This window comes from Staurois parvus, unplaced genomic scaffold (genome assembly GCF_062004578.1).
Source record: "Staurois parvus isolate SC_StPar_1 unplaced genomic scaffold, SC_StPar_1.0 ptg000037l, whole genome shotgun sequence".
NCBI lineage: Eukaryota > Metazoa > Chordata > Amphibia > Anura > Ranidae > Staurois > Staurois parvus.
The window spans coordinates 308,244-333,472 of NW_028317833.1; the positions used below are offsets into that span (position 1 = coordinate 308,244).

Sequence of the window (25,229 nt, forward strand, 5' to 3'; positions counted from 1 at the left end):
ATTCCCTGACACCTTCATCCACTGACACTTTGTTCACACGGATTTTGTGTATTTTTTATTTTCATACAAATGGTACCAATTCCACTGGTTGTAACATGGGAACCTTCTTACCATCTGCCATAGCCCTCCCCCCATCTTTCCCCATTTCGCCCCCCAATAAGGACTGACCCCGGTCTGATCTGTCTACCACGATATAATCCCTGATGTACAGGAAGACAGGACTTCAGTGAGGGACATTTCCACCACAGGACAGGAAAGTGGCTTCTCCCCCGTGTGATATCTCTGATGTTTGTAAAGACTGCGAGTATATGAAAAACATTTCCCGCACTAAGGACAGGAATACGGCTTCCCTCCCGTGTGAGATCTCTGATGTCTGGAAAGATAGATCTTATAGGGAAAACATTTCCCGCACTCAGGACAAGAATATGGCTTCTCTCCTGTGTGAGATCTCTGATGTATGTTAAGTTTGGACTTATAGGAAAAACATTTCCCGCACTCAGGACAGGAATACGGCTTTTCCCTCGTGTGACATCTCTGATGTGTGTAAAGACTAGAATCATCTGAAAAACATTTCCCGCACTCAGGACAGGAAAGTGGCTTCTCCACCGTGTGAGACCTCTGATGTGTGTGAAGATAGGACTTCTGTGAAAAACATTTCCCGCACTCAGGACAGGAATACGGCTTCTCCTCCGTGTGAGACCTCTGATGTGTGTGAAGATGGAACTTCCGTGAAAAACATTTCCCGCACTCAGGACAGGAATACGGCTTCTCTCCCGTGTGAGATCTCTGATGTCTGGAAAGATAGGACTTATAGGAAAAACATTTCCCACACTCAGGACAGGAATATGGCTTCTCCCCTGTGTGAGACCTCTGATGTACGATAAGTGTTGATTTTGCTATAAAACATTTCCCACAGTCAGCACAGGAATACGGCTTCTCCCCCGTGTGAGACCTCTGATGTGTGAGAAGTGTTGATTTTTCTACAAAACATTTCCCGCACTCAGAACAAGAATACGGCTTTTCCCCCGTGTGAGATCTTATATGCACGTTTAGTTTAGATTTACGTTTGAAACATTTTCCGCACTCAGGACAGGAATACGGCTTCTCCCCCGTGTGAGATCTTTCATGACTATTAAGATTGTATTTATATTGGAAACATTTCCCGCACTCAGGACAGGAATATGGCTTCTCCCCCGTGTGAGATCTTTCATGCAAATTAAGATGGGATTTATAATGGAAACATTTCCCGCACTCAGGACAGGAATACAGCTTCTTCCGCGTATGAGATCTTATATGCTCCTCAAGAAGGGATTTATATTGGAAACATTTCCCACACTCAGGACAGGAACACGGCTTCTCTTCCATGTGACATCTTATATGCACATTAAGACCGGATTTATGACGGAAACATTTCCCGCACTCAGGACAGGAATGTGGCTTCTCCCCCGTATGAGACATCTGATGTACGGTAAGTGTTTGTTTTGTAGAAAAACATTTCCTGCACTCAGGACAGGAATACGGCTTCTCTCCCGCATGAGATCTCTGATGTCTGGAAAGATAGGACTTATAAGGAAAACATTTCCCACACTCAAGACAGGAATACGGCATCTCCCCCGGGTGAGACCTCTGATGTATGATAAGTGTTGATTTTTCTACAAAACATTTCCCGCACTCAGAACAGGAATACGGCTTCTCCCCCGTGTGAGACCTCTGATGTATGATAAGTGTTGATTTTTCTACAAAACATTTCCCACACTCAGAACAGGAATACGGCTTCTCCCCCGTGTGAGCTCTTATATGCACATTTAGATTAGATTTAAATTTGAAACATTTCCCGCACTCAGGACAGCAATACGGCTTCTCCCCCGTGTGAGATCTTATATGCACATTTAGTTTAGCTTTAAATTTGAAACATTTCCCGCACTCAGGACAGGAATACGGCTTCTCCCCCGTGTGAGTTCTTATATGATCCTTAAGAACGGATTTATATTGGAAACATTTCCCACACTCAGGACAGGAGAACCTCTTCCCTATTGGAAGGCCGGCCAGGTCCCGCACAGTCTGAGGTTCCTCAGGATATAAAGAATCCGATGGTCCATCTACACTGGGTGGTGCCGGATGGACATTGGAGGGAGCCGGGTTTTCTCTTGGACTATACTGTGTGATGTCCTCATCTTCTACTTTCCAGTCTGGAGACAAAGTGAGACAATCCTCGGAGGTTTTCCTCATCTCCCGGCCATGGACTAAAATACAAAGACAAAGAGGATTACTAGACAGGAGCTGATTGGTTCCCCCAAACCAGGACTCCACCCACATCAGGCAGCTTGGTCTCTGAGGAGCTTACAATTCCACCCTCAAGGGAATTAGGAAATGGCTCCTCTGATCTCCTACCAGGTCATTTCTTTATTCATGGACCTTAGTCAGAGAGTGAGGAAACAACCAGAACTGTCTTTTATAGGAGGGACAGTGATGAGGGGATTATAGGACGAGAGATGAAGACTGGACTGATCCTGAAGACCACCATCATTGGGGTATTGAGTCCTCCCTCATCCTGAAGACCACCATCATTGGGGTATTGACTCCTCCCTCATCCTGACCCTGAAGACCACCATCATTGGGGTATTGACTCCTCTCCCATCCTGAGAACCACCATCATTGGGGTATTGACTCCTCCCTCATCCTGAAGACCACCATCATTGGGGTATTGACTCCTCCCTCATCCTGACCTTGAAGACCACCATCATTGGGGTATTGACTCCTCTCCCATCCTGAAGACCACCATCATTGGGGTATTGACTCCTCCATCATCCTGAAGACCACCATCATTGGGGTATTGACTCCTCCCTCATCCTGACCCTGAAGACCACCATCATTGGGGTATTGAATCTTCCCTCATCCTGAAGACCACCATCATTGGGGTATTGACTCCTCCCTCATCCTGAAGACCACTATCATTCGTGTATTGACTCCTCCCTCATCCTGACCCTGAAGACCACCATCATTGGGGTATTGACTCCTCCCTCATCCTGAAGACCACCGTCATGGGGGTATGGACCTCTCCACCATCCTGACCCTGAAGACCACCATCATTGGGGTAATGATTCCTCCCCCATCCTGCTCCTGAAGACCACCGTCATTGGGGTATTGACTCCTCCCTGATCCTGAAGACCACCATCATTGGGGTATTGACTCTTCCCTCATCCTGACCCTGAAGACCACCATCATTGGGGTTGTCACAGACTGCCAGTGCCTCTCCCATCCCCCGCCATATCCCTCCACCCCTCCCTTCCTCCTTGTACATTAGAAGGTCTGTGGGGCTTCCATGGACAGGGCTGGGCCAGCCGTTGCCGAGGCAACCTAGCCGCGTCCCACATGATCTTCAAGAGACCCACACAGGAAGCAGCCTTCCCTTTTGTTCCTGGCCATGTGGGTAGAATCATCCTGCTCCCAGAAAGATGTTGGGAGGCTTGGGTGAGGGGGACCGAGCCTCCCCAGCCATCCCCCCGCGCACTCTGCAGACCCCCAAAAGGTCAGGACTGCAGCCCTCTACAATACCCCAGGGTTGGGAGTCTCCACAGCTCTGCATGAGCCTTCTCCTCAAAGGTCAGACCCCACAACTGAGACCCTGCCAGTCTGTAAGCCTGTCTACTGAGCACCCTTGCACCCTTCCTGCTGCTGAGTGCCCTGGGAGCTGTGGCTGAGGGACCCTGTACACTATCCATGGCTGCGTGTCCCTGGAGGCTGTCTGCTGCTGAGTGCCCTGGGAGCTGCTGCTGTCTGCTGATCGCTGGTTGTCCCTGGAACGCTGACCGCTGGTCGTCCCTGTCTGGAGCCGCCTGCCGCTGAGGGTCTACAAGCTGCTTACCGTGAGTGTGCTGAACTGTTCCTGTTGTGCGCACTGACCACCCGTGTCCTGAACTGTTCCTGTTGTGCGCACTTACCACCCGTGTCCTGAACTGTTCCTGCTGTGCGCACTGACCACCCGTGTCCTGAACTGTTCCTGCTGTGCGCACTGACCACCCGTGTCCTGAACTGTTCCTGCTGTGCGCACTGACCACCCGTGTCCTGAACAGTTCCTGCTGTGCGCACTGACCACCCGTGTCCTGAACTGTTCCTGCTGTGCACACTGACCACCCGTGTCCTGAACTGTTCCTGCTGTGCGCACTGACCACCCGTGTCCTGAACTGTTCCTGCTGTGCGCACTGACCACCCGTGTCCTGAACAGTTCCTGCTGTGTGCACTGACCACCCGTGTCCTGAACTGTTCCTGTTGTGCGCACTGACCACCCGTGTCCTGAACTGTTCCTGTTGTGTGCACCGACCACCCATGTTCTGAACTGTCCCCGATGTGTGCACCGACCACCCGTGTTCCAAACCGCCCCGCTGTGTGTGCACTGATCACCCATGTCCTGGTGGCATGCCCAGAGTATAGCTACCTGTGGTGCCCCTGAGTGCTTGAGCCATCGCTACCTGTTGAGTCCCTGTGAACCCAATGACCCTAGAAAGCTGGGTGGGAGCTGTGCTGTGGCCAGCCTCCACAGCTAGAGTCCCGTTGAGTCCCCAAGGCCCCTGCCCAGTGGTAGGTTGCCGCCTGTTGCCTGAAGCCCCTGCCCAGTAGTAGGTTGCCGTCTGTTGCCCGAGACCCCTGTCCAGTGGTAGGTTGCCGTCTGTTGCCCGAGTCTCCTGCCCAGTGGTAGGTTGCCGCATGTTGCCCGAGGCCCCTGCCCAGTGGTAGGTTGCCGCCTGTTGCCCGAGGCCCCTGCCCAGTGGTAGGTTGCCATCTGTTGCCCGAGTCTTCTGCCCAGTGGTAGGTTGCCGCCTGTTGCCCGAGTCTTCTGCCCAGTGGTAGGTTGCCGTCTGTTGCCCGAGGCCCCTGCCCAGTGGTAGGTTGCCATCTGTTGCCCGAGACCCCTGCCCAGTGGTAGGTTGCCGTCTGTTGCCCGAGTCCCCTGCCCAGTGGTAGGTTGCCGTCTGTTGCCCGAGTCTTCTGCCCAGTGGTAGGTTGCCGTCTGTTGCCCGAGGCCCCTGCCCAGTGGTAGGTTGCCATCTGTTGCCCGAGACCCCTGCCCAGTGGTAGGTTGCCGTCTGTTGCCCGAGTCCCCTGCCCAGTGGTAGGTTCCCACCTGTTGCCCGAGTCTCCAATCCGCTGTCCAATCACGGAGGGAGCTCGGTTGAGGCCCCAAGTCGAGGGGGGGAGATTGCCTGCCTGTCGCTGAATACCCCCCCCCCCCCCGTGCCTGGAATAGTCCCTGGTTTGCGCACACATCACGCTTCCTGCCATTTCCCTGTTGAGTGTCTGTCAATTTGTTGCTTCAATAAAGTTTGTGTGTTCCCCATCTTCTCCGTGTGCTCTGTTCTGCCTACGCTTCTGTTACAGGGGTATTGACTCCTCCCCCATCCTGAAGACCACCCTCATTGGGGTATTGACTCTTCCCTCATCCTGACCCTGATGACCACCATCATTGGGATATTGACTCCTCCCTCATCCTGAAGACCACCATCACTGGGGTATTGACTCCTCCCTCATCCTGACCCTGAAGACTACAATCATTGGGGTATTGACTCCTCCCTCATCCTGAAGACCACCATCATTGGGATATTGGCTCCTCCCTCATCCTGACCCTGAAGACCACCATCATTGGGGTATTTGCTCCTCCCTCATCCTGACCCTGAAGACCACCATCATTGGGGTATTGACTACTCCCTCATCCTGAAGACCACCATCATTGGGGTATTGACTCATCCCTCATCCTGAAGACCACCCTCATTGGGGTATTGACTCCTCCCTCATTATCACTTTCTGGTTGGAGGATGTTATCTCATTATTATCACCATGTAAAAGTCTGTGCTCCAATCACATCATCCGATATAAAATGTCCAGCTGGGAGGAAATGGGGGGAACAAAAGAGTATCCAGATTATGTGTATATATAGCAGTGGGGGGAGGGGGAGAGCAGGGGTCAGGAGTATGTAACGTACAACATGGAGTATATAGTGCAAGGGTCAGGAGGATGGAATGTACAACATAGAGTATATAGTGCAGGGGTCAGGAGGATGGAATGTACAACACGGAGTATATAGTGCAGGGGTCAGGAGTATGTAACGTACAACATGGAGTATATAGTGCAGGGGTCAGCAGTATGTAATGTACAACATAGAGTATATAGTGCAGGGGTCAGGAGGATGGAATGTACAACACGGAGTATATAGTGCAGGGGTCAGGAGTATGTAACGTACAACATGGAGTATATAGTGCAGGGGTCAGCAGTATGTAATGTACAACATAGAGTATATAGTGCAGGGGTCAGGAGTATGTAATGTACAACATGGAGTATATAGTGCAGGGGTCAGGAGTATGGAATGTACAACACAGAGTATATAGTGCAGGGGTCAGGAGTATGTAACGTACAACATGGAGTATATAGTGCAGGGGTCAGCAGTATGTAATGTACAACATAGAGTATATAGTGCAGGGGTCAGGAGTATGGAATGTACAACATGGAGTATATAGTGCAGGGGTCAGGAGTATGGAATGTACAACACAGAGTATATAGTGCAGGGGTCAGGAGTATGTAATGTACAACACGGAGTATATAGCGCAGGGGTCAGGAGTATGTAATGTACAACACGGAGTATATAGCGCAGGGGTCAGGAGTATGTAATGTACAACACGGAGTATATAGTGCAGGGGTCAGGAGTATGTAATGTACAACACGGAGTATATAGTGCAGGGGTCAGGAGTATGTAATGTACAACACGGAGTATATAGTGCAGGGGTCAGGAGTATGTAATGTACAACACGGAGTATATAGTGCAGGGGTCAGGAGTATGTAATGTACAACACGGAGTATATAGTGCAGGGGTCAGGAGTATGGAATGTACAAGTTATATAGTATAAGGGTCAGGACTCTCAGTATTAGTATTCTGTAATCAGTGGAAGCTGACAGAGGGGAGGCGGGGGACGTAGTATACTTGGACAGAGGGGTGGCGGTGGACGTGGCATACCCGGACAGAGGGGTGGCGGGGGACGTGGTATACTTGGACACAGTTCCCCACACACGGCTAATGTGTAAGGTAAAGTCTATGGGCTGGAAAAATCTGAATATAAATGAAAACTGGCTGAAAGATCGTATTCAGAGAGTAGTGGTTAATGATTCATACTCTGCATGGTCTGGGGGTGTCAGTGGTGTACCCCAAGGGTCAGTGTTATTAGTGGGGTACCCCAAGGCTCAGTGTCGGGACCCTTACTTATTAATATATTTATGCTGCGCTCCCCACAACCTCACTAACACCCCCTTCCCTCTCTCTGACCACAACCTGATCACCTTCTCTATCTCCTCGTCCTCCAACGTCTACCCCTCCAAATGTCACACTACTACCAGCCGTAACCTCCGCAACCTTAACCCTGCCCCCCTCCACTCTGCAGCTGATCAACTCCATGACAGCATCCTCCCCCTGTCCTGCCCCGACTTGGCTATGACTGCCTACAACAATGCGCTCTCAACAGCCCTTGACTCACTAGCCCCTTTAACCACACGCAACATCAGACCCCGACCGCTCCAGCCCTGAAGACTGATCACACCAAAACCCTCAAACGACACAGTCGTGCCCTGGAGCGACTATGGCGCAAAACCAAATCCCAACAAGCCTTCACCCGCTACAAATCTGCCTTCCACACCTACACCTCCTCCCTCCACGCAGCCAAACAAGCCTACTTCCTGACCCTCATCAAGGCCTTCTCCTCCAATCCTCGCCGACTCTTCTCCACCTTCAACTCTCTACTCTCGCCACCCCCACCTCCACCCAGCACCTCACTCACTGCCCTTGAGATTGCCAATCACTTCAAAAACAAGATTGACACAATTCGCAAGGACATTTCCACAACTCACACGCCCTCTCAACCTGTCCCCTCTCACACAGCTACCCCCTCATCCCCCCTCTCCCTCAACATAACCCACAGGGACTTCGTCGCTGCTCAAACTCTCTCCAACCCCCTTCACCCTCACACAGCTACCCCCTCATCACCCCTCTCCCATGGCCCCACCACTGCTCTGACCCCCACTTCCACCCCACCCTACATTCCTCATACTGAAGCTCCCCCAACACTCCGACTCTTTGACCTTATTACCATCAAGGAAGCCTCCAAGATCCTCTCTGATGCCCGCCTCACCACCTGCCCCCTCGACCCTATCCCCTCACAACTCCTATGACCTCCCTCCCCCTCCATCCTACGCTCCCTCACCCACATCTTTAATCTCTCCCTCTCCTCCGGCACTTTCCCCTCCCCTCTGAAACATGCACACATCACCCCCATACTTAAAAAGCCCTCCCTGGACCCCAATGACCCGAACAACCTCAGACCCATCTCCCATTTACATCTAAACTCCTCGAGCGCCTAGTCTACACCCGCCTAAGCTCTCACCTCAACGACAACAACCTCCTCGATCCCCTACAGTCTGGCTTCTGTCCCCTACACTCCACCGAAACTGCCTTACTCAAACTCTCCAACGACCTGCTAACCTCCAAAGCTAATGGCCATTATTCAGTGCTCCTACTCCTTGACCTCTCTGCGGCCTTCGACACAGTTGACCACCCCCTCCTCCTCAAAATACTACACTCCCTCAGCCTCAGAGATTCTGCTCTCTCCTGGCTCTCATCTTACCTGTCACAACGCTCTTTCAGCGTTACCTATAATGCTACCACCTCCCCCTCACTCCCCCTCTCTGTTGGGGTCCCTCAAGGCTCCGTCCTTGGGCCCCTTCTCTTCTCCATCTACACCTCCTCCCTTGGCCAACTCATACACTCTCACGGCTTCAACTACCACCTCTATGCCGACGACACACAAATCTATCTCTCAACCCCCCACCTCACCCCCTCGGTCTCCGCCCCCCACCTCACCCCCTCGATCTCCACCCCCCACCTCACCCCCTCGGTCTCCGCCCGAATCACACACCTACTGAGCGACATATCAGATTGGATGTCGCTCCACTTCCTTAAACTGAATCTCTCCAAAACCGAGTTTCTTGTCTCCCCCCCAGCCCGAACCCCACCCCCCATTGACTTCTCCATCACATCCAACAACGCTACCATCAAACCCGCCCTGCAGGCCAGAGTACTGGGTGTCATTCTGGACTCCAACCTATCCTTCCAGCCCCAAGTCCAATCTTTAACAAACTCGTGCAGACTCCACCTCCGCAACATGCAGACTCCACCTCCGCAACAAGCAGACTCCACCTCCGCAACAAGCAGACTCCACCGCCGCAACATCGCCAAAATCCGCACGTTCCTAACCCCAGAAACCACTAAACAGCTCATCCACTCCCTCATCATATCACGACTCGACTACTGCAACTCCCTCCTCACTGGCCTGCCTCGCCGCTGGCTATCCCTGCTTCAGTCCATCCTGAATACGGCTGCCAGACTCATCCACCTTTCCAACCGCTCCATCTCCGCCACCCCCCTCTGCCAATCCCTCCACCCCCCTCTGCCAATCCCTCCACCCCCCTCTGCCAATCCCTCCACTTGCCTCCACCCCCCTCTGCCAATCCCTCCACTTGCCTCCACCCCCCTCTGCCAATCCCTCCACTGGCTTCCGATTGCGCAACGGATCAAATTCAAAATCCTAACACTGACGTACAAAGCTGTCCACCATACTGCCCCGAACTACATCACTGACCTAATATCCAAGTACCGCCCAGCACGCACACTCCGCTCCTCACAAGACCTCCTTCTCTCTAGTTCCCTAGTCTCCTCCTCCCATGCCCGCCTCCAGGACTTCTCCAGGGTGTCACCCATCCTCTGGAACTCCCTGCCCCAACCCATCAGATTATCACCTACTCTTCTCTCCTTTAGGCGCACCCTGAAAACCCATCTCTTCAGGGAAGCCTACCCCACCCCCTGCTAACTTGCCGACCTCCTCCACTCTTCCTACCACTCCATCCCCCTCAGCTATCTCCTCCTGTGCCACCATCCCCTCCCTCCTAGATTGTAAGCTCGAAAGAGCAGGGCCCTCGATCCCCTCATGTATCACATTGTATTGGTATTGTTCTGTCACATGTTCTGTCCCCCTCTGTAATGTACAGCGCTGAGCGAACTATTGGTGCTTTATAAATACTGTATAATAATAATAAACAATATAGGGTCTGATATTAAAAATCCCAATACATAAGGGGGGATATGATCTCCATGTATAATACATAAGGGGGGATATGATCTCCATGTATAATACATAAGGGGGGATATGATCTCCATGTATAATACATAAGGGGGGGATATGATCTCCATGTATAATACATAAGGGGGGGATATGATCTCCATGTATAATACATAAGGGGGGATATGATCTCCATGTATAATACATAAGGGGGATATGATCTCCATGTATAATACATAAGGGGGGATATGATCTCCATGTATAATACATAAGGGGGGATATGATCACCATGTATAATACATAAGGGGGGATATGATCTCCATGTATAATACATAAGGGGGGATATGATCTCCATGTATAATACATAAGGGGGATATGATTTCCATGTATAATACATAAGGGGGGATATGATCACCATGTATAATACATAAGGGGGGATATGATCTCCATGTATAATACATAAGGGGGGGATATGATCTCCATGTATAATACATAAGGGGGGATATGATCTCCATGTATAATACATAAGGGGGGGATATGATCTCCATGTATAATACATAAGGGGGATATGATCTCCATGTATAATACATAAGGGGGGATATGATCTCCATGTATAATACATAAGGGGGGATATGATCTCCATGTATAATACATAAGGGGGGATATGATCTCCATGTATAATACATAAGGGGGGGGATATGATCTCCATGTATAATACATAAGGGGGATATGATCTCCATGTATAATACATAAGGGGGGGGATATGATCTCCATGTATAATACATAAGGGGGGGGATGTGATCTCCATGTATAATACATAAGGGGGGGGGATGTGATCTCCATGTATAATACATAAGGGGGGGGATGTGATCTCCATGTATAATACATAAGGGGGGGGATGTGATCTCCATGTATAATACATAAGGGGGGGATGTGATCTCCATGTGTAATACATAAGGGGGGATGTGATCACCATGTATAATACATAAGGGGGGATGTGATCTCCATGTATAATACATAAGGGGGGGATATGATCTCCATGTATAATACATAAGGGGGGGATATGATCTCCATGTATAATACATAACGGGGGGATATGATCTCCATGTATAATACATAACGGGGGGATGTGATCTCCATGTATAATACATAAGGGGGGGATGTGATCTCCATGTGTAATACATAAGGGGGGATGTGATCACCATGTGTAATACATAAGGGGGGATAGGATCTCCATGTATAATACATAAGGGGGGGATATGATCTCCATGTATAATACATAAGGGGGGGATATGATCTCCATGTATAATACATAACGGGGGGATATGATCTCCATGTATAATACATAACGGGGGGATATGATCTCCATGTATAATACATAACGGGGGGATATGATCTCCATGTATAATACATAACGGGGGGATATGATCTCCATGTATAATACATAACGGGGGGATATGACCTCCATGTATAATACATAAGGGGGGGATATGATCTCCATGTATAATACATAACGGGGGGATATGATCTCCATGTATAATACATAAGGGGGGGATATGATCTCCATGTATAATACATAAGGGGGATATGATCTCCATGTATAATACATAAGGGGGGATATGATCTCCAGGTATAATACATAAGGGGGGGATATGATCTCCATGTATAATACATAAGGGGGGATATGATCACCATGTATATTACATAAGGGGGGATATGATCTCCATGTATAATACATAAGGGGGGATATGATCTCCATGTATAATACATAAGGGGGGATATGATCTCCATGTATAATACATAAGGGGGGATATGATCTCCATGTATAATACATAAGGGGGGGATACGATCTCCATGTATAATACATAAGGGGGGATACGATCTCCATGTTTAATACATAAGGGGGGATACGATCTCCATGTATAATACATAAGGGGGATACGATCTCCATGTATAATACATAAGGGGGATACGATCTCCATGTATAATACATAAGGGGGATATGATCTCCATGTATAATACATAAGGGGGATATGATCTCCATGTATAATACATAAGGGGGGATATGATCTCCATGTATAATACATAAGGGGGGATATGATCTCCATGTATAATACATAAGGGGGGATATGATCTCCATGTATAATACATAAGGGGGGATATGATCACCATGTATATTACATAAGGGGGGATATGATCTCCATGTATAATACATAAGGGGGGATATGATCTCCATGTATAATACATAAGGGGGGATATGATCACCATGTATAATACATAAGGGGGGATATGATCTCCATGTATAATACATAAGGGGGGATATGATCACCATGTATATTACATAAGGGGGGATATGATCTCCATGTATAATACATAAGGGGGGATATGATCTCCATGTATAATACATAAGGGGGGATATGATCACCATGTATATTACATAAGGGGGGATATGATCTCCATGTATAATACATAAGGGGGATATGATCACCATGTATAATACATAAGGGGGGATATGATCTCCGTGTATAATACATAAGGGGGGATATGATCTCCATGTATAATACATAAGGGGTATATGATCTCCATGTATAATACATAAGGGGGGATATGATCTCCATGTATAATACATAAGGGGGGATATGATCTCCATGTATAATACATAAGGGGGGATCCATTCAGTGTCCTGCACCCCCGTCTGCCAATCCCTCCACTGACCTCCATTCAGTGTCCTCGACCCCCCTCTGCCAATCCCTCCACTGGCCTCCACCCCCCTCTGTCATTCCCTCGACTGGCCTCCATTCAGTGTCCTCCACCCCCTCTGCCAATCCCTCCACTGACCTCCACCCCCCTCTTTCATTCCCACCACTGACCTCCACCCCCCTCTGCCAATCCCTCCACTGGCCTCCATTCAGTGTCCTGCACCCCCCTCTGCCAATCCCTCCACTGACCTCCATTCAGTGTCCTCCACCCCCTCTGCCAATCCCTCCACCCATCTCTGCCAATCCCTCCCGACCTCCACTCCTCTCTGCCAATCCCTCCATCCCCCTCTGCCAATCCCTACACTGGCCTCCACCCCTCTCTGCCAATTCCTCCACTGACCTCCACCCCCCTCTGTCATTCCCTCCACTGGCCTCCACTCCCCTCTATGATTACAGCACGTCCACCATGTGAATGACAACCTTTCTATGACCCGTGTGATCTAATACATACAACATGGCATTGGACGTTTGTAGGTCACATGACTCCGCATGGGATGGAAGGAACCACTTTGTAGGCGGTAATGCGCCAGTCAGCCGCCATTTTTTCTGAGTTCCAGTATTTCAGGTTTACAATCCACGCTTTTATTGAAGTGAGTCGCAGATATAATCCAGATACGTTTACCGGATCAATCGGGACGGCATTGTTTCTTCTGATGTATTACAGGCTGATATCACCCCGCCCCCGCCCTACTCTGGACCAATCAGTGAGCAGTATGGGTGGAGGAATGGATTTGGTGTTCATGACCCACCTGTGCTGATCTCTGTAGGAGTGTCCTCCTCTATAAATGTCCCCGTTATTCCATCCTCCTCCATAGACTGCTGATCATCCCTCACATACGCCTCTTCTTCTTCTGCTTTCACCTCAAATTCTATATCGATTGGATCTCCACTCTACATCAAGAGAAGGAGAGGAAATATCATCTGGAAGATAGAAGGTCACAGAAACTCCACACATTGTCTGTATGAATCCATGTTCTAGATGCTCCATCCCACCAACCTTGCAATGGTGAGGGATGGTGTGACCTTCCTGTGTGGAATCCCGGGAATACAGAGGACGGGGACATCTCTCTGGTGGGTTCCTGGTATTAGGTGGCTCCATCATCTCCTTGTGTCCTTCTGAAAACTCCTCCATCACTCCATCCTCCTCATCCTCCTCTTTATACTCTTCTTTACCATCAATATTCTCATCCCCGAGGATTCCACTCTGAGAGATATAATAAAACATTCATTGTAACAAACATGCCGAGTATAAATCCCACCTACCAATAATTGTCATCATCTACCCCATTATCATCTCACGTGTGGACTACTGCAACTGCCTCCTCACCGGCTTCCCTCATCACCGGCCTCCCGCACCACCGGCCAACCTCCTCACCGGCCATCCCTCCTCACCGGCCAACCTCCTCACCGGCCTCCCCCCTCACCGGCCGACCTCCTCACCGGCTATCCTGAACTCAGCGGCCAGCCCCTCCTCACCGGCCTCCCGCACCACCGGCCATCCCTCCTCACCGGCCTCCCGCACCACCTACCATCCCTCCTCACCGGCCATCCCGCACCACCGGCCTCCCTCCTCACCAGCTTCCCGCACCACCGGCCATCCCTCCTCACCGGCCTCCCCTCCGCACCGGCCATCCCTCCGCACCGGCCTTCCCTCCGCACCGACTATTCCCGCTTCAGTCTATCCTGAACTCAGCGGCCAGACTCATCCACCTCACCAACCGCTCTGCCACCCCCCTCTGTCATTCCCTCCACTGGCCTCCACTCAGTGTCCTCCACCCCCCTGTCATTCCCTCCACTCAGTGTCCTCCACCCCTCTCTGTCATTCCCTCCACTGGCCCCCATTGAGTGTCCTCTAAACCCCCTTGTCATTCCCTCCACTGGCCTCCATTCAGTGTCCTCCACCCCCCTCAGCCAATCCCTCCACTGGCCTCCATTCAGTATCCTCCACCCCCCTCTATCATTCCCTCCACTGACCTCCATTCAGTGTCCTCCACCCCCCTCTGTCATTCCCTCCACTGGCTCCAGATTGCCCAACTCATTAAATTCAACCTCCTAACATTGACATACAAAGCCATTCATAACTCCGCCCCAAACTACCTCACCGACCTGATACACAAATACCACCCAACCCGTACTCTTCGCTCCTCACAAGACCTCCTACTTTCTAGCTACCTGGTCTCCTCCTCCCACTCCCGACTCCAGGACTTCCCCCATCCTCTGGAACTCACTACCCCAATCCATCAGACTGTCACCTACCCTCCTTACCTTCAGGCGCACCCTGAAAACCCATCTCTTCAGGGAAGCCTACCCCACCCTCACCTAACAGCCGATCTCCTCCACTCCTCCTACCACTCCATCCCCCACAGCCACTTTCTCCTGTACCTCTACCCCCTCCCTTCTAGATTGTAAGCTCCAAGGATCAGGGCCCTCGCACCCCTCGTGTATTGTATTGTTACTGTATTGTCTCATGTTCTGTCCCCACTATAATGTACAGCGCTGAGCAAACCTTCTGCCGCTATATAAATACTGTATAATAATAATCTACCGGATGATGGTGAGGGATGGTGTGACCTTCCTGTGTGGAATCCCGGGAATACAGAGGATGGGGACATCTCTCTGGTGGGTTCCCATGACTGGATCCATCTACCTGATGATGGTGAGGGATGGTGTGACCTTCCTGTGTGGAATCCCAGGAATACAGAGGACGGGGACATCTCTCTGGTGGGTTCCTGGTATTAGGTGGCTCCATCATATCCTTGTGTCCTTCTGAAAACTCCTCCATCACTCCATACTCCTCTTTATACTCTTCTTTAACAATATTATCATCCCCGAGGATTCCACTCTAAACGTTCAAAAAGAAATTCAATGTAACAAACACCCTTGAAGAACAATCACTAATAGTTATAATTTATACACATCTACCTGAGGATGGTGAGGGATGGTGTGACCTACCTGTGTGGAATCCTGGGAATACAGAGGACGGGGACATCTCTCTGGTGGGTTCCCATAACTTGATCCACCTACCTGATGATGGTGAGGGATGGTGTGACCTTCCTGTGTGGAATCCCGGGAATACAGAGGACGGGGACATCTCTCTGGTAGATTCCTGTAGCTGGATGACTCCACCATGGTGTCCTGGTACAGATCTTGGTGTCCTTCTGGAATCTCTGACTCCTCCATCCCCCCATCCTCCTCCTCTTTTATCTCTTCTTTAACTTCAACTTCAGGATCTCTCAGGTTTCCACTCTGAATATATAATAAAAATGACATCAATGGTAACAATGCAGATAATTTACAGATCCTAATGATGCTATCAGTGATTGTTCCTCATCTACCTGATGATGGTGAGGGATGGTGTGACCTTCCTGTGTGGAATCCCGGGAATACAGAGGACGGGGACATCTCTCTGGTGGGTTCCCATGACTGGATCCATCTGTAGGAAACACACACACTGACTGAATCCATTGTTTCTATGTGTTTATCAGATGATGGGGGATCTAGGTGGATCCTCCGTACTGCTCTCTCCTTTACAATAAAGTCTCCTCTTACCCGGTGATGTGAGGGGCGGCTGATTGTCCATCATGACGTCCTTGTAGAGGTCCTTGTGTCCTCTCTGGTGGTCCTCCATCATGACATCCTTGTAGAGGTCCTTCTGTCCTCTCTGGTGGTCCTCCATTATGAAGTCCTTGTAGAGGTCCTTGTGTCCTCTCTGGTGGTCCTCCATCATGACTTACTTGTAGAGGTCCTTGTGTCCTTCTAAATTTTGATGTGTATCATCTGCTGGAAATAAAAGACGTCACATGACTATGGAGGAAGAGGACGGACATGACGGGGGGTTACTGGCTGTAAATAGAACACAACATCTTATTACCTCCTCTGCTGCTACTTTCTGCAATGTCTCCGATCTCCTTCACACCGCATGGCACAGTCTGTCTTTATTCCACATCACTTCCTGTCTGTTCCTGACATCATTTCCTGTCTGTTCCTGACATCACTTCCTGTCTGTTCCTGACATCACTTCCTGTCTGCATTCCATAGAGAAGTCCTGTCTGGTTAGCAGAAATGAGATCACCATCTTGTGGAGTTCAGAGGAACTGCAGCCCCGAGAAATGTCCCCTAATACCCAATCCTGCATTGTATTACCTTACAGAGATATCAGGGAGGAGCCAAAATAACTAATAAAAAGTAAGAAACAATAAAACTAACTTTTATGTAACCAACTGTTTAAAAAATATATTTTACTACAGATAGAAAAGTCTTATAAACACAGAACACAAGATAAAAACAAAAGATATACAGAATAAATAAATAAATCCCTTGGCAACTAATCTTGCTTTGTATCTATGGATGTTTCCTTCTGCATCATATTTCACTTTAAAAGTCCATTTGCTTCCGATGGTTTTGTGACCGGGAGGGAGTTCTGTTAGTGACCAAGTTTTATTTTCTTGAAGTGATTTCATTTCTTCTTCAGCTGCTTTTCTCCACTGATCGGCTTCCCTTCTCGGCAAAGTTTCTATGTCTTCCCAGGATGTTGGCTCCCGTGTTTGATGTGTTTTAGCAGCGTATGATAACCTGCGGGGTGGTATCCCTTTTGTCATTCGAGAGGATCTTCTGATTTCTTGTTGTTCAGTGGGTTCTATTGGCTCGTTGATTGTAAGTTCCACTTCTTCTTGTTCTGGCTCTTGTCCTGCTTCGCATGGGTCAGTGTCTCTTGCCGATTCAGCGCGTAAATCCTCTCCACATTTTTCAAGAATTGTATTATCTGGTGCTTCACTTTCATCAAAATAAACACTGCGGCTTACTGTGACCTTGTTGGTCTTTGGACAAAGGATTCTATATCCCTTCCTCTGCTCACTGTAGCCAACCAGAATGCCTTCTATGGCTTTGTTCTCCAACTTGGAGCGTTTCTGACTTGGAATGTGGGCATATGCTTTACAGCCAAACACTCTGATATGTTGTTGGATTTTTAGACACATATAATACTTCTTCTAGTGTCTTGAGGCGATTATGAATGAAAGAGCCATTGAAATAAAAAATGAAGTGTGATTTTATTCTATCACACAATGGTGTAAAATAGACAATGTAAAGCGTATCATGAACAGTTCCATGGAGATAAAACTACTGTAAAACTGACAAGCAAAAGTTCAAAGAAAGAGTCACCATTATCTGTCATGGCTGTTCTGTCCTTCATGTCCTTGTCCTTAATGCTGTCCTTCTAGACTTTGTAAAGAAGCCGGAAGTAGACGGAAATGATGATCTAGCAGCTGTTACAGCTTCTCAGACGTGTGTATGCAAGAGTCATGTAGCGTGTAAGTGTGTGTGTGTGAGAGAGTCTCTCTTGTCCGATGTCTCATGGTCTTTTAAGAGGCAAATGTACGTCATAGTTAGTGATCTTAATACCTTCTATGGAAATTATTACTGCTTAGCAAAGCCATTTCATATAAGGAAAGGATGCTATACATATGATGTTTGATGGACAGGAACATATGAATGCTGATGTAAATAATATTATAAGCTAATGACGTAAAGAATAATATAGCTTAAGAACATATCAATGTATAATCACTAAACTATATATGTATCAATGTTAGAGATGTATACTAAATACACACAGATACTATTAAAATACATAATGTAATAGTAAGTCACTTCTAATAACCTCGACATAACTACCAGATACTTTATGCCTAAATATAGTATACTCAACCTAACTTGTATATCTTTTGGTCTCAGCTATAATTGAAGAATAGTAAATACTATCATTTGTCAATAGACCACTTACACATATTAATATTAATTATGACTAATCATAAAAACCAAATATTTTGCAAGCTTGCCATCAATATAAGTGCCGAATCATAATTTAGATTTAACATATCCCCCTTATTATGATTAGTCTAAAATTAATGATCAACCAATGCACACTTCATTCATGTCCCATACACACCGTCTTATACCAAATGATCGTACATATTCTTCATAACTGGACCAATCAAAAATAACTTTCCTTCAGAACTCTATACCTTATCTTCAGTTTCTCTTCCTAAAAATTCGTAATCATAATGTTAATTGATATATGATAATAGTAATAATAATAATAATAAAAATAATAATTAAATGATGTAATAATAATTAATGTAGTATATTTCCATATTTGTATAATATTTTAACTCTCCGGAAATATACTTTCCATTCTAAAATGTGTCATAAGTTTCTATTACTCCTATAAGAGTAATATATTTCTTAAATCTTTTGACAAAAGATATTATAATAACTGGAATAACTCTATGAAGTTTTAACCAAAAAATATTCTGTATATGAATATGTAAAAAATAAAAAATAATAATAATAATATTAATATAATCCCAATATGGATGTAAGTATCGGAATAAAAGGATCATTAAAATGTATATGTGACCTATAACAATATTTTCAATAATAAATGATGTTATCACTAATAATAAATAGATTTCCTCTTGATGAATCTTTTCTTCATGCAATGTCTATAAAATATCTTCTTTAAGTTCTGTAAAGTAGAAACATTTTTGTTAAACGTGATAAATCAGTCACAAGTGTGAAGTATTGAGCTCTTGTTCAATCTTCTTCCCATATGAAGATCTCTTCTTTAACGTCCAAATTCCTTAACGTTGGCTTGTAGGAGATTGTTACGCTTCATATTTGATTTTAGATGCCATTTCTGTAAAGAAATGCAGTATCATTACTTTGGCACAAACATTACATTATTCTTACACCTTTTTTCAACAAATATGAAAGATTATGGAACAATCAGTGTATGAGTTTGAAACACATATTGTGAAGTATCATTACTTCCTATTTCCTTTTACAGAAAACTTCTATATATCAATCAAAATACTGTCCTAATCCTGTCTAAAAGTACCTAAACTAGAATACAAAAGTAGTGTGATAGTTAGGTATGACAGGACGCAATATTTCATCATAGGTCATGACCGCAAAACCCTGTTTTACTAAACAAAGAAAGGTTTTGTATCACCCCAGAGATGACAAAGGTTTATGCCTTTGTTCTCATCCCTATAATATTAGAAATATGCGTAGCTGTTTTCTGTGCTGATGTCATTATTCTGGTGTTAGAGTGTTCTTCAGTAATACATGTGTTGCTGTTAATGTGAGGTAGAGACTTGTCTGATACAGCTGTACCTATCACAATGTGTTTGGCTAACAGTGCTCTTATCCACTGAGGATACCTTTCACCACATTCTCTGAATGTATCTTCCTCAAGAATTCTTCTTAGTGAACTGTCAGGAGACTGTAATATGATACTGTGTGACTTCACTGTGCTTTCTGAAGCTTTGATTGCATAAAAGAAACTCAACAGTTGTTGTGCCTCTGATGTAAAAGTTCTTTCCAATGGTGATAAATCTCTGGGGAAGTAACTAATTAGTCTCTCATTACCTTCTTTTAATTGAGACAAAGTTACTGAAATTGCATTATCAGATACATGAGTTTTCACAACAAAAGGAGCATTGGAACAAATCTCAATTGTACCTAATGCTGGCGCATTCTGCAAATCCTTTTTCAACACTTTTAAAGCATTATTCTCATTTGGACCCCATTGGTCAACTAAGTTATTTTTACTCTTCAAAAGATGATGTAATGGCTTAACTTTCTCTGCGAAACCATGTATAAACTCTTTGCAATTATTTATGTTTTTCAAAAATTGTTGCAATGCTTTATGAGTTGTAGGAACTGGAAAGGCAGTGATAGCTCTGACTGTTTCTTGTAATAATTGTCTCTTCCCTTGACTAATCTGCATGTGAAAGCATTTCACCTGACTTTTCATCAGCTGAACTCTTTCCGGGTTTAATTTTAGGCCTGCATCCTGTAACAACATAAATAACTCAGACAAAAGAGTAATATGTTCGTTAACATTCTGCGTACTCAGCATAATTGTATTTACATGCTGAAAAATGCATTCTGGCCTTGAAAATGTTGATAGAATTTTTGCTATGGATTCATGGACTACACCATCACTGATGTCTAAACCAGCTACTAATCGAGTGAATGCATAGGTCTCTTTCTGAAACTTAAAAGCTAGCTTGTATTGACAACTTTTAGCTAAGGGGATCGAAAAATGACTGTTATCGATTTCCAAAACAGAAAACACTTTGGATTCGGCCTTTAAATGTAACTTGATATTAGAATGAACAGGAACAACTGCTTTGTTATTTGTGATATGTTTATTCAGTGTCCTGAAATCAACTGACAAAGAATATGAATTGTCAGCATTTTTGATAGGCCAAATACAGTTATTTACCACTGATTGTGTTTTCTTTAAAATGCCAAGTTGTACAAACTCTTGAATAATGGCAGAAAGTGGTCCTATTGATTCTTGTGGTAACTCATACTGATTAAGGGGTATAGGATCTTTTCCCTCAATATTCAATTCTGTATCTTTCAAAGTTCCTATGTCATTTTTAAACTTTGACCACAAACTTGGAAAACGTTGTACCAATTCCTTTAAAGCATAATTACCATCAGTATCAGGCCATCTTTGTGCTGTAGACATTTTAGAGTTGAAACCAACATCACTGTATATAGAAGGATCCATTAACATTGATTTGGGCCTAGATGGATTCCTCCAAATAACTTTGGTCATAATATCAATAATCCACTTCTGCTTATTGATAAAATCAATGCCAAGAATATTCTCGGTGGCATTACTATACCAAATATCAATGTTAGTTTTCACTAGCCCAGGTACTTCAAATGTTACATTAGGCACCTGTCTAGCAGTGGAATGACCTGTATTATTAAAACCTTTTATATTACACATGGGTGAATTTGGTTTCACAGGTACGTTTTCTCTGGTAAGGCTAATCTCAGATCCGCTGTCAATTAAAAATTTAATCTTTTTACCATTTAGTAAACCATGTACAAATGGTCTTCCATTGTCATCCAATACAATTGGAGCGACAAATTCTAACGGTATTGGGGATGAATGTGGACGTGATTCTATTTTTGGAACTGGTAATAAACCATTTGTGTCAGTGACAACCCTTCTCACCATGTTGTCAGAATAGTTGTTGCTAATCAAATTACCGTATATACTCGAGTATAAGCCGACCCGAATATAAGCCGAGGTACCTAATTTTACCACAAAAAACTGGGAAAAACTATTGACTCGAGTATAAGCCGAGGGGGTAGGAATAGTGCCCCATCATTGGTGTCAGTGGGGGGAGGAATAGTGCCCCATCACTGGTGTCAGTGGGAGGAATAGTGCCCCATCATTGGTGTCAGTGGGGAGAATAGTGCCCCATCATTGGTGTCAGTGTGGGAGGAATAGTGCCCCATCATTGGTATCAGTGGGAGGAATAGTGCCCCATCATTGGTGTCAGTGGGAGGAATAGTGCCCCATCATTGGTGTCAGTGGGGGGAGGAATAGTGCCCCATCATTGGTGTCAGTGGGGGGAGGAATAGTGCCCCATCATTGGTGTCAGTGTGGGAGGAATAGTGCCCCATCGTTGGTGTTAGTGGGGGGGGATTACTGCCCCATCGTTTGTGTCAGTGGGGGGAGGAATAGTGCCCCATCGTTTGTGTCAGTGGGGGGAGGAATAGTGCCCCATCGTTGGTGTCAGTGGGGGGAGGAATAGTGCCCCATCGTTGGTGTCAGTGGGGGGAGGACGAGTGCCCCATCGTTGGTGTCAGTGGGGGGAGGACGAGTGCCCCATCGTTGGTGACCCCTGCTCCAGCCTGGGCTCGTTCGCTCACTCCCATGGTACACACTTACCGGTCAGATGTCTTCCTTCTCCGGCCGCTCTCCTCTTCACTCGATCAATCTGCGTGGTGCCGCTCGGCTCCTCCTCTCCAAGCTCCACCTCCTCGCCGGTGATTGGCCGCCGGAACTGTAGCTCAGGAGAGGCACACAGGCGCCCAATCACCGGCGAGAGGAGGAGCCAAGCGGGACCGCGCAGATCGATCGAGTGAAGAGGAGAGCGGCCGGAGAAGGAAGACATCTGACAGGTAAGTGTGTACCATGGGAGAGGGAGGGAGCGAACGAGCCCAGGCTGGACCAGGGGTCACCAACGATGGGGCACTATTCCTCCCCCCACTGACACCAACGATGGGGCACTCGTCCTCCCCCCACTGACACCAACGATGGGGCACTCGTCCTCCCCCCACTGACACCAACGATGGGGCACTATTCCTCCCCCCACTGACACCAACGATGGGGCACTCGTCCTCCCCCCACTGACACCAACGATGGGGCACTCGTCCTCCCCCCACTGACACCAACGATGGGGCACTATTCCTCCCCCCACTGACACCAACGATGGGGCACTATTCCTCCCCCCACTGACACCAACGATGGGGCACTATTCCTACCCCCACTGACACAAACGATGGGGCAGTAATCCCCCCCCACTAACACCAACGATGGGGCACTATTCCTCCCACACTGACAGGATTGATCCCGGGGGTGTGTCCAGATGACAGGGACGGCATGTCATCTGCAACGTTGACTCGACGTTGACTCGAGTATAAGCCGAGGGGGCCGTTTTTCAGCACAAAAAATGGGCTGAAAAACTCGGCTTATACTCGAGTATATACGGTATGAATCTGTGTAACTGTTGAGGCATAAGGCAATTCAGTTAAACTTTTATCATTACACAACACAGCAGGTTGTACAAAAGCTGCTTTTTCACTTTTTATTTCCATTTTCTTTATTTGTGAGTCAAGTTTAAACTTCCAACAATGGCGTCTGATATGACCTTGTTTATGACAGTGAAAGCATGTGGTATTCTCTTTATGACTCACTTGCTTGCATCTGTCGTTGTCATTCTTACTGGGACTTGTGGTTCCTGGCATGGCTGCTGTCTGACTATTTTTGTCACTTTGAATCACAGCTACCTCATAAGTGAGATTGCTATTTTGCAATTTTCTCCGGATTTTGTCAATGAAACTTACTATGTCATTCAGATTTTGTTTTTCCTCTGCTATGACAATGGTTACTGGATCAAGATACTTGAATTTCTTTACAAAAGCTTTGATCATAGCTGAGTCTTCTTCATTTTCTACTCCAAATATAATTTTATATGCTTTGGAAAACTTATTTTTAAACTCAAAAGGGTCTTCGTCAGCAGTAGTCTGAAGTAAGTCTAGCATTTCTACAGAAGGTACGTCTTCACCTGTTGAACATAACAGCAATTGTTGCAGTCTGTCTGTCGCGTCACTATGTTTTTTCTGATATTTATCATTAACAACAGAATTTTTAATTTGAGACATAAATTTAATTGGTAGCCATAACGTAAATAAATAATTTATTTCATGATTTGGAAGCTGATGGCATTTGACATTCATTTCATACATTTCCATGTTGCTGTAGATATCTTTATCTGAATCATAAGCAGGGATGTCTTTTAAAACTTTCATTCATTGATTATGTATTTGCAACTTAAGTTTTGCAGTTTTACATAACAATTCTTTATGTTTAATTTGTGTTTCGTCATCAGAGTCAATATCCGAACTTTCAGAGATATCGGACAGCCGTGGCTCTGATCTTGAATCACTCTGTTTGTCATCTGTGTTTATCATGGCAACCTGTTTACTGTCATTCTGCAGTCTTAACAAAAGATTTGTCTTTGAGTCAATTTGTTCCTCAAGATTTTCTATAGAATTACAAAAAATGTCACAGTTTGGGCAACTAAGAGCATCTTGAGACAAATTTTCATGTATTTCTGTATTCTGTACAGTACTACATTCTGTCTGTTTTAATGTACAAGCTTTTTTAACAGGTAAATCAACATTCAAAATTCAAACTTTTGTTGCATATTCTTACTAAATGTAAGATGTTAGATATCTTTTTACGCTGTCTGTGCACAGTAAATCTAGATTTATCTATCTAAATATTGGCCTGTAAACATTCATTATACATATAGTGCCATAGCTGACTGTCTTCAGGATATAAAGAAACATCTTTAAACTCTAGCTTGCTTTCATTAACTAAGTCATCAATAAATTCCATAATTGTTACTCACTGAAATCAAAAGATTTTCTCGTTTGACCCGGCTCAGTCACTGGACCTCTCGTCCACGTCTGTTTAATCGGCTTTTCTGCTAGGTTCTTTTCACCGCGCTTTTCCCAGACTTGACAATCACAGAATTGTGCGTTCTCCCCCTTATCAAGGAATGGAAAACCGGAGAAAAAACTTTGGCGGAGGCTGGCTCACCAAAATGTTGGATTTTAGACACATACAATACTTCTTTTAGTGTCTTGAGGCTATTATGAATGAAAGAGCCGTTGAAATAAAAATAAAGTGTGATTTTATTCTATCACACAATGA

At 46.2% G+C, this 25,229-nt stretch overlaps 1 protein-coding gene and 1 long non-coding RNA gene across 2 annotated transcripts in view; both read right to left on the reverse strand.

Annotated features, from left to right (window-relative positions):
• Positions 1–25,229, reverse strand: part of LOC149470589 (uncharacterized) — a 153,958-nt gene that overhangs the window by 44,296 nt on the left and 84,433 nt on the right. The gene's annotated exons all lie outside the window — the stretch shown is intronic.
• On the reverse strand, positions 43–17,137 carry LOC149470590 (uncharacterized). Its single transcript, XM_089662100.1, has 7 exons — positions 16,782–17,137; positions 16,460–16,690; positions 16,246–16,343; positions 15,935–16,156; positions 13,908–14,114; positions 13,660–13,801; positions 43–2,243 (listed from the first exon to the last, which is right to left on the reverse strand). The coding sequence occupies exons 2-7, from the start codon at positions 16,635–16,637 to the stop codon at positions 328–330; spliced, it is 2,763 nt and encodes a 920-aa protein (XP_089518226.1). The 5' UTR covers positions 16,638–16,690; positions 16,782–17,137; the 3' UTR covers positions 43–327.

Coding starts and splice junctions, on each gene's coding strand:
- LOC149470590 (XM_089662100.1), bottom strand. CDS start 16,637: ATGATGGAGGACCACCAGAGAGGACACAAGGACCTCTACAAGGACTTC. Junction 16,157..16,245: donor CCATCCCTCACCATCATCAG/GTAGATGAGGAA, acceptor TTATATATTCAG/AGTGGAAACCTGAGAGATCC. Junction 13,802..13,907: donor CCATCCCTCACCATTGCAAG/GTTGGTGGGATG, acceptor CTCTTGATGTAG/AGTGGAGATCCAATCGATAT.